We start from the raw sequence: 10,902 nt of genomic DNA, 5'->3' as shown, positions 1-10,902 counted from the left end.
ATAGTCTTCTGGATGAATATCATAGAAAGGTAGGCTAGACAAAATTATCTTGTTTGAGGAAAAATTGGCATAAGACTAGTTGAACAACCTGAATGTGCTTTGTATACAATTAACAGTACTAATATAATACAAAAATTAAGGTATTGTGGAGTAGCCCATTACTAACTAATTGACACTGTGCAAAATAAAACCACAAAAACATGTTCAAAAGGACTTGAAATAGTTATTGACTAAATATCCTTCATAACCTAAAATGCCTGAAATTGAAACAAAACCCCAAATCACCCGAGGTCACCATCATGCCTAATTTTAGTTATTTATATGCAATATACGTGCATCTATAGCTATATAACAATTAAACGGACAACAAAAAAATCCTTCATACATAAAAGCAAACAAAGATTAACAGCTCACATGAGCTTAAACAATGAGTATTCTTATTTTGCAGCAAATAAATAAAATAAAATTAACTTTCATAACCAAGAAAACGCTTACTTCATGTCTGTTCATCAATTTCACCATTTTACATTTATAATATGTCATTAAAAACTTGATTTCTGATATGCATCAATGGAATTGAAGACCCCTGTAGAAAAGCCATTGCACTCACTATCCATGTGAAACAAAATCAACATTTGATCATAACATTAGATTGAAACAAAAGCGACCAGCCACCAGGTCACATGTAAAGTCCCGTCCATTCTTTTGGTCTCTCACCCTACTGCTATCCACGGCCAGCTGAAATCCTCCTCATACCCCACAGTCCATGTTCCTGTCCAGCAGTTTGCGGTGAAGGGTGAGCAGCGTGGAGAGGCAGGCCACGGACATGTGGAAGCCCAGCTGCCAGATGTTCCTCAGGCCAAAGAGAAAAGCATTGCATAAGATGATGAGAGTCAGGAGAGTAAAGGACTTCAGCTTCTTCTGGCAGGTATGGAACAAGTACAGATGACACTGTGTGGGAAGGAGATAAAGAGCTGAGTTAAATGGCTTAAATGGACATGATGTGCATTTGATGGTGTTAGAAATGGAAACACTAAATATCACAAGTGCATCAACTTGCATGCAGAGTAGTAATACATTTTACCTGGCAAACACAGCAAAGAAATGCCAAAAGAAATGACACCACATTCCACAAACCATCATAATCATCCTGTAAAAAAATTGTATCATAAATAAGACATTTAATCAATTAATTAATTATAATAAAATTAATTACACCACATTCCACAAACAATCATAATCATTCTGTAAAATACTTGTTATTATCATTAAAAAAAAAAGTAATTACTTAATTATAATAAACTTAATTACCTCTATATACATATCTGTCTCAGGGGTTATTGTTGGGATTTTGCACCATTTTTTTTTTTTTGTATTATTGATATACTATTATAATATTTTTATTTTTACATTTTCGTTTTCATTTAATTTTAGTTGAAGCTTCAGCAATTTAGTTATTTGCTTTTATCATATGTATAATGTTTTATATTTTAAATGTTTAAATATGTCTGTTTAGCTTTCATTTATTTTTATTTTAGTACTTCAACTTCAGATTATTTTATTTCAGTTAGTTCAATTAGTAATAATTTAATCTATTTTTCACTTAAAGAAAGTGACTTCAGTTAGCAAAAACAACAAAGTTTTGCAGGTGAAGAAATGGAACATTTTGTGGTGATTCTGAAGCCCTTAACAAGATATGAACGTCCTCGATCACAAAAAGCACAATCACCAAAGCTGACATCTTTTTAGTCATGCAGACACAAGCTGCTAGTGATAAAATTAATCAAATAAGTGATCAATTAAAAAACTAAATATTTGCATATCCAGAAAAATACATTCACACACATGTATGTATGTTTTGGTCGATATTGGATATTTAATCGTGCATGCCATCATATTGCATTTAGTTAGCCTTTGTTGTCTAACGCTCACTTAAGCTGATCTTTAAAAACAGTTATATTTTAAGGACTGTTTAAAGGTGCTCTAAGCGATGCCGGGAGTCGTAACTTCTTGTTGACGTTCAAATTGTTGTCAAACAAAACGGAGGCTAGCTAGACCCTCCCTCCTCCTCATCCGTGCACTAACCCCCCAAACCCCACCCCCAAATCTTTCTTTTCTGTTATTGGCTGGAACAGTTTGTTATGTTTTGTGGTGCGGGTGAGCCCAGTTTGTTTTTCTTGTTGTTTGTGGAGCCTGGGGTGTCTAGAGAGACCCCGTTTTTTTTTTTGGTTGTCCGTTGTTGGATGTGAAAAAAAAAAATTTGGCCTAAAAAATGTGTGACATCACTTAGAGCACCTTTAACGTAATCTTTGGCAAAAAAAGGAAATAAATTCAATTCAGCTAAATTCACTTGCAGCATTTAACAAGTTGGTTTTAGTTTTTATTTATTTTTTGGTCTCTATTTAAGATAGTTCTGCCCCAAATGAACATCTTGAACCACAGTGTTACCTGGAAGGTGTATTCAATAAGATGGGTACCACGTATAAGGTTGAGGGCAGCACACATGATGTTAAGAACCAGTGAGAGGATCCCTGGTGCGGAGACTGGTTCCAATCTCTGACTTTGACCTTTAAAACCAAAAAAGATCAATGATCAGTCAAAATATACGTCCAACTTAAGACGCAGCCCTTACGGATTCACCTCACTCATCACTACAGCTAACCTGATGCAGCTGTTTGTTCTACATGCCCATTGGCTGCTCCATTGGTGAGTGTCATGTGCTCTATGGTGAGAACCTGAGGGGGGCTGGTTCTGAGGTCTTCCTGTACTTCAGCCAGGGTGACCTCCAGAGATGGACCCCCTTTCTGATTATAATGCTGCTGAAGTTTTTGAATGGCACTATCTGAAATGAAACCATCAGACAAACTCATGATTAGCTTATGACTTATCTTAATTTGCATATTTAAATGCAGCAATAATGACATCCATAACTCATCTAATGCCTAATCCAATCACTTTAATTTGTCATCCTACCAAACTCCAGAAAGGGGTATGGCCTGCTTGCCAGGGCCACTGCAGAGTTGTCAAAGCATGTTGTGAATTCCCAGCGCAAGTCTTCCAAGAAGCAGAAGGCCGTGGCAGCAGGGAGACTGCATGCACATACGGTCATGTAGGACACACCCTCAGATGAGAGGAAACTACAACACAGAGACCAATTAGCTAACAAGTAATTTCACAGAGCAGCCACTAATTTCCTTGGCTTATCTTGGACTCTGGAATGCAGGTAAACAAGATTCTTATCATTCCTGTATCGGACATGGGAACACTTGATCCACTTATATCGCCCTTTATTTTCATGCATCTCATGATTTCAAAAGTTGTGAACTAAGAGTGGATGATGGTTCCATTTTTATTAAAGGGTTACTCCATCGCAAAATGAAAATTTTGTCATTAATCACTAACCCCCATGTCATTCCAAAACCGTAAAAGCTTTGATCGTCTTTGGAACACAATTTAAGATATTTTGGATGAAAACCGGGAGGCTTGTGACTGTCCCATAGACTGCCAAGTAAATTACACTGTCAAGGTCCAGAAAAGTATGAAAAGCATCATCAGAATAGTCAATCTGCCATCAGTGATTCAACGTAAAGTTATGAAGTGAAGATAATAGTTTGTGTACATGAAGAAAACAAAAATAGCGACACTGATTTGGAGAGATACAGAGGGAAGGAACTGTTGAATAAAGTCGTTATTTTGTTTTCTTCGTGTACAAACAGTATTCTTGTCGCTTCATAACGTTACGGTTGAAATGAGCCTGGCCAGGATTTCTATATTGCCTAAAATATCCAAGTTTTGGATTTGTTTTCCTGTTTTCATACTTGCTTTAGACTTGAAGCAGTGCTGCGCAGACCGATCGGTGTATGACATAAAAATACGGTCAGAGCTAGAGAGCAATAACTGCATCTCTTCGACCGTTCTCTGTAGATCCCACCTTATCACTTGCCACGACTGGTTGTTGACTTTGATTTAAAATGGCTACAAATAATTTTTGTTTATTAAATATGTTTACTTGTTGCAGAAGAAACAACTGCCTGTTTTTACAGTTTCAAGGCCGGGAAAAAAATATTTATGGCCTATGACATTATTGTGCACAATAGTGCACTCACTGAATGTTGAGCTCATGGCCCTTGACTGTCCCTCTCTCTGGTAATGAACTTAGGGATTTTGAGATCACTTTCAGCTGTTGCTTTCTCTCCTGAAGTTCCTTATTATGCAGGAAATCAGTGGAGGCGGAGAGAGGGAGTCCATCCCTGACCCGGACAACGAAGGCAAACAGGATCAGTGACATCCTCCTCGTGGATCTCTAGGAGAAAACATCCTGAACAAAAAGCAAAGGGAAGATCTCCTCTATAACATACATTTAAATGGGCAAATTGTTTATGTCTGAAAAAAAAAAAAGTTTCATAGGATCATAAGGATATACATTCGGTAAAGTGTATCCAAATTTGTTATTGGTAGTGTAGATCTATGCAATCTAAAGACCAACGTTACTACCTTCCATATTACAATATATGCATATTACAAATATATACAACATATTATAATGCTGTTTGCTGTTTTCATTGAAAATCTAGTTGATTAACAAATCAAATGTTGACGATGGCAACCTATTTACAAAAACTAAGTTACATTCATTTTAAAGAGTTTTATTAGAGGAAAAGGATTCCACCACTCGTTTGGTACTGATCACATTTGCAAAGATTGGCTATAATGTATCATTAAATGTGGACTGGACAACTTTTATTTGCCTGTTATTTCAGTAGTTCAAATACAGTCATTCTGCTAGCAGGTGCAGATGCGCTTTACCATCCCTTACCTTACAACAGCTCAATACATTTACGGTGAGCGTGTGAAACAGTGAATTTGATATGCGCAGGAATATAACAACTAACGTTATGTTTCAAAAGTCTCTTAAAATAATTATTGCAGCGTTATTTATGACTTAATGATATTAAGACGCAATCAGAGGCTTTTTGTTTGCCTCTTCTATTTGGGAATTATGGGAAACAAGAGCGACAAGGGTTACTTCAAAATAAAAGATCCTTGAAGATCAGTTTCAAAATGTCAAATGCCAATTTATTCTTATTTGTTCTATTTACAGACAGTATATAAATAAAAATGAATAATAATTATTAAATCATTTCAAAGAAATTTTTTTAAATTTTAAAATTTAAAATTATTTTTTTTTATTTTATGTTTCATAAAATATAGCATGGATAATATTAATTTGTAAATCATTTTCGTTATTCTCGGGGCAGAAAGAACAACCTTTATTGTAATGCTGTTGGTTTACGACAGCGGTGCAGCCAAAGTCCTTTTAAAAACTGTCTCTGGTGCAGCTAAAGTTTAGGCAAATTAAAAGTCCAGAAAGAGCGTTGCCATGTACTCTTTTTATAAGCCTCTTATAAAATTCAATCACATTTCGTAGGTTGCGATTTTCGGGATTTACATAATACAATCACGTTTGGGAGGGAAGATAGGTGGTGGTATTTATGAAAATTAATCCGTTTTCTATAATTCATATGTAACCATCCCACAAACACAAATAGCATGCTCGATTCTCATGAGTATGGAAGCATATGGGTAGCATTATTCAATTTGGAATGTAATATTCAAAATGACAATGCAATATGTAAAATTACAATGCATTTCTGTATTTACATTTACATTTTCCAATACATTTGTGCAACGTTTGGTGCAAAATGAAAATGAAAATTAAATTACATACTTGTCATTTGCCATTTCATACACCAGTTTTAATAGGTAAAATGAATACTAATTTTAACGCTTTATAAGTTGCAAAATTAAAATGAAAATGTATTACAGAAATGATAAGATATGTCTAACATGTTCAAGCAAAAACTGTGGCAAAATGATCATTTAAATGCTATTTTTCTTAAATGCATTAACACTCACAGTCAAGACACTTACGATTGCATTTTCATTCAGGGTCCCGCAATGAATGTAGCAAAATTCAATGTGCACATTGAAAATGCATTACGAGCCGGTCACGTCTCCGCCCCCTCCCGCCATGTCAATCACTGCATGAACATGGCAGGGCTTGCAGAAGGTCAGAGACTCAAATCTCAAGAAGAGGATTCAAGTGAGAGAACATGGACAAGACAGTTGGCCCGTGTACGTTTTGATCAATTCGGTTTATTTCAATATCTCCACGTGTGGGCGGAGCTGAAACGCTGCTTTCATCTGATTGGTCGAATCGCTCCAGCTTCAGCTTGGTCTTTTCATTCTTTCAGGCAGAATAAGAGTCAGTGCGAGTGAAGCACTGTAATGTCTGAAACTACACTCACTGTTAATTAGCATAATATTTGAATCAGATGTAGCTGGGCACATAATTCGTGCTGCTGCGACCTGCTTTGTTTTGAACTCTCTCACACAACAGACACGGAAGAGAAGACAATGCTGAATAAAGTCGTCGTTTTTGCTATTTTTGGACCTGCGGCTCGGTGTTCATACGTTTTCTCTTCACAGCAGTTCAGTCAGTGTACTGTTTGAGTGCATGCATTACTCCGGGATATTGGTTTGTTTGAACTCAGAGGGAGTGTCAGCCACATTAAAAAAGTTAACAGCTTAAGTCATTTGTGGATTAATGCGTATTAGAGATGCGAACCGTCTAAAACGATTCAGTTCGATTTGGTGAACTGAATGATTCGTTCGCGAACCGGATATCCAGACTGCTTTGTTTTGAACTCTGTCACACAACAGACACGGAAGAGAAGACAATGCTGAATAAAGTCATCGTTTTTGCTATTTTTGGACCAAAATGTATTTGCGATGCTTCAAAAAATTCTAACTGACCCTCTGATGTCACATGGACTACTTTGATAACGTTTTTCTTACCTTTCTGGACATGGACAGTATACCGTACATACAGTTTCAATGGAGGGACTGAGAGCTCTCTGACTAAATCTAAAATATCTTAAACTGTGTTCCAAAGATAAACGGAGGTCTTACGGGTTTGGAACAACATGAGGGTAAGTTATTAATTACATAATTTTGCTATCTGGGTGAACTAACCCTTTAAATCAGAGACCCCAAAATCAAGACAGCTCAAGTGAAGAAGACTCTCTTCCAGGAGAAAGGGCTGGATCCCATAATCACTCTCGCAATAAGTCAAGGTCTGTGTCCAGCCACAGGACACGCCACAGAAGTAGGTCCCATTCATATAGCCATTCCAGGAGCAGGTCAAGGAGCTACACCTACTCTTCCAGGTTGGTTACAACAGACAATGTTTTATGTCTTCCTATGTCCAATATTTCATGTCAAGTTAATTTTGGTATGTTTTAATTGTTCACACAGGAGCTACAGCAGAAGCAGGAGTAGATACAGCAGAGGACACTACCGTTCTCGAAGTAGCACCTACCGAAGTTACCGTAGGTAAGTGTTGAAAGATATTTATCTTAATAAAATGAATAAAATGTTTTTAAGTAAAATTACATGGTGATCTTGTTTTAGCCACACAGACAGTAGAAGTCGTTCTAGAAGTTGGTATAGAGGTTGCCAAAGATCAAGGTGAGCATGGAGCCAAAATTATTCATGCATTTTGTTTGCAACCTAGTGTCGCTTTATTATTTTTCATTATGTCTTTTAATCCTGGAAATACAGGTCTGACTCTTATGATAGTTATTCTAGCCACAGCCGGAGTTGTAGCAGGAGAAGAGGGCATCGAAGAAGTGAACGCTCTGACCGCAGGTGCAGTTATATCATAAATAAATCCACGTTTTATTGAAACTGTCTTGTTTGAATTAAATGATGTGCCTCACTGAAGCTAATTCTCTGATGTGTGTCTTCACGTTCAGGTCATATCCCTCCCACAAGTCGCAGTTCCTCCAGGAGACAAAGTCATAGCCAAAGTAGCCAAAGGAGCATTAAGTCTCTTCCTCCTTCATTTGGTTTTCTGAACTAATGGCTCGGTTTAAGTTTGGTGAAGTATGTACTTTGATGTACACCGTATAATCATTTCATTTGTAATTCACATACATTCTACAGTATTTTTCAAAATGTCTATGTATGAATGTACATTTGAAACAAAATTAGTCACTGCTTTATATAAGTGCTAATACACTTTTATTTGTAGTATTCCTAAGAAAAAGAGCACAAAAACCCTCCGACTGTAAAGCCCAGGTTATATATCAACAGCCATTTACCTCAGTCTTTTGAAGATTTCAGTTGTATCAAACAAATCAATAGTAGACATGGATGGGAAATGTTTAGTTCTGTTCAAATGAATGTGTTTAAAAGGTTGCCCTCAGTGCAATTCTTTCTCTTTAATCCATAAAAACAAAAGATCTGAATGTATCTAGTTCTGCTTATTGATACACCATTTAAATATAACTAAAAAGATCTTGCCAACTGTAAATAAATTTACATTTGTTTGTGAAATCCTATAAGTGTTCTGTATAATGTGTATTCTGTGAAATGTGTTCTTGTAGCAACACCTAATTCACGTTTCAGTGACTCATCCAAATATGCAGTTGAGTGGGATGCATGAAAATGTGTATAAAAGTTTTGTAAGACAATCTCAAGCATGTTTGTCCACTACAAGAATGTCTGCTTTTTTATTTGGCCCTGTGCTATACAGGTACTAGTGGGGATACCTTACATCCAAAATTGCTGGATGTACACCAGGATCAAAATTGACAACCACTGCACTGATACTACTGCATCTAAAGTATGAACTGAATTTTCTGATGAAGAATTCACTTTTGGCTGTTGTTTTAAATTTTTCTTTAGTAAATCTATAACTGTATACATTTTTTTATAGAGGTACACACATACTGACAATCATAAAAGTACAGTTTAACCACAAAGAGCAATTTTATTTGTACCTAAAGTACTGAAACATAAGTGCTCGGATCACATTTCTCCATTTATTTTAACTACTTAAAGTTTTTTTTATTTAACATTTCACACCTAACAGTTCCTTCAGTCCTGTGCCTCATGGGATAGTTACTGCTTGCTCACTTGAGAGTCTCAGCAGGTGCAGTGTTGTCATCTGGGTTTAGTTTGCGTACTGTTTCACAAATACTGTATATTCAGACATCCTACTTGCTGTCTTTTTTTTTTTTTTTAAAGTATGCATATTCAAAGGGATATTATTACTCTGGTTGCCTGCTGTTTCAGAATTCAGCATGCTCTCATGCACACAGTGAGATGATGGCAAACATGCAAGGTCATGAGCACCTGAAAAATTATAGAGTGCAATGGCCCTTTAAAACTTCTGACAAAAGCCCATATGATCCCCGAGCTCCAATCACCAAATTCCTACTGCAAAAGCAGCCTCTGCATTTTTGTCCGTCTGAATGCAGCTAGCACGGCGGAAAAAAACAGTGAGGGGAAGGAAAACTGAAGAAATGTGAAAATCCAGTGTACTGTTATATGGCGAGCGGAAGTCCTGCGCAAATGGAGTTAATCGCGGACTGCTATGCTAGAGACCCCGGATCAAAATGGTACAGTAGACAACGACATTTTGATCATTTTAGATCCATATTTTATTTCTTGTCATTTTAAACGATTTAAAACTTGCAGTAGTTTGTCCCGGGATGTGTCTGAGTTTTGAATGTGTTAGATAACGTGATGTCGCCAATAAATTTAACCGCGAAATGAAGTTTGCAACTTGCACAGAACGCCGACAGCAACTGAAATTGGAAGATTTTCAAGAATGCAACGGCCACAATAGCTACATTGTTGCATTTAAAGAGTTAAATTCCCTCATATCAGTGTGGAGGATCACGTCGTGACTGGTGCATTTTGTGGACATTGATGCATATAAAATTAAAAGCAAATGTATTTATTGTGTTTATTCCAAAAGTACTTTTGAAATTAGATACTTTGTTGCATGGGATGAGACCGAATTCATTTCACAACAATGTTAACTTTACATGACCTCAAAAAAATTGTGGATCCCCCATCCATAGAGTTCATATTTCAGTTGTGCAATAACTGTGAGTCTCCAAATAAATGCTGAAGGCGCTACACTTTTTTTAAGAGAAGCAGAAACATTATACTTTAAATACCATTTAAATTAGTTGCTACTCCTAAATAGCCCAGAACAGACATAAGTTAGCAAATAATTATTAGTAATAATATTTAATAATAATTGTTACTAATGTTGAAGTCTAATGTTTAAATATTGTCAAAGCTGAAATATATGTTTCCAGAACTGGACATTTTTTCCATCATTGAATATAATTTATGAATCATAATGAATCATTTTTCTTTAGTATTTCCTTGACTACCAATTGCACTTTTTGTAACTTCTGTAAAACAGATTAAACTCATTAAAGTTTAATCTTTTATTTTATTAATCTTTATTTTAATTTAAACTCACAGATTAAACTCATTAAAACATAACAATCGTACATAAAGGAATAAAATGGTACAATAAGAAAAAAATGATAAATGAGATGTGTATATATATATATATAGTTTATTATTATTATTATTATTTTGAGTATTTGAGTAAAATTGAGTATTTTATATTCTTAGTAAACTGATGAAGAGCATCAGAGAGGTTGCGTGTTTATTGTAGTACAGTGGTGCTGTAATCCAGGGGCCTCGTCACATCTGGAAGTTGGGTTAATATTTGGGTCAGGTCAGTACTTTTTGTACTGACTGAGTCTTTTTGACTTCCAGTTGCTCGTTTGACTCTTTGGCTGTAGTAGACAAAACATTAAGTTTAATATGCATTGTCTATTGATGGTTGGCATGTGAAAGGAGTCTGAACCCTAAGAACTCCTTTATGCCCCCATTAATGCATCTTTTATGAGAATATAATCAATTTTAGACAATCACCACCAGAATATCACTTGATGATAACATTGACCTTTAATGTTTAATTTCCCAAACACTCGGTAATAACAGGAAAGGAGCTGTACTTTTTCA

At 35.9% G+C, this 10,902-nt stretch overlaps 2 protein-coding genes across 3 annotated transcripts in view; one reads left to right on the top strand and one right to left on the bottom strand.

The window, feature by feature from the left end:
* Positions 1–300: 300 nt before the first annotated feature.
* Positions 301–5,014, bottom strand: LOC132124078 (vesicle-trafficking protein SEC22c-like). 2 transcript variants are annotated; one of them, XM_059534860.1, is made up of 7 exons: positions 4,817–5,014; positions 4,107–4,318; positions 2,974–3,137; positions 2,663–2,842; positions 2,449–2,567; positions 1,085–1,150; positions 301–921 (listed from the first exon to the last, which is right to left on the bottom strand). In XM_059534860.1, exons 2-7 carry the CDS (start codon positions 4,286–4,288, stop codon positions 751–753), a joined length of 882 nt encoding a protein of 293 aa, XP_059390843.1. In that variant the 5' UTR covers positions 4,289–4,318; positions 4,817–5,014; the 3' UTR covers positions 301–750. The 2 variants fall into 2 exon arrangements, with proteins under 2 accessions (XP_059390843.1, XP_059390842.1); XM_059534859.1 differs by having other exon boundaries at positions 301–951; positions 4,817–5,013.
* Positions 5,015–9,269: 4,255 nt separating this feature from the next.
* The window catches only part of LOC132124147 (zinc finger and BTB domain-containing protein 47-like), a 35,624-nt gene continuing 33,991 nt past the window's right edge, over positions 9,270–10,902 (top strand). The window contains exon 1 of the mRNA XM_059535004.1: positions 9,270–9,467. The gene's annotated coding sequence lies outside the window, so the exon portion shown is untranslated. The remainder of the gene's footprint in view (positions 9,468–10,902) is intronic.

Source organism: Carassius carassius, chromosome 42, assembly GCF_963082965.1.
Source record: "Carassius carassius chromosome 42, fCarCar2.1, whole genome shotgun sequence".
Lineage (NCBI taxonomy): Eukaryota > Metazoa > Chordata > Actinopteri > Cypriniformes > Cyprinidae > Carassius > Carassius carassius.
This window is presented reverse-complemented; position numbering and strand designations above follow the sequence as displayed.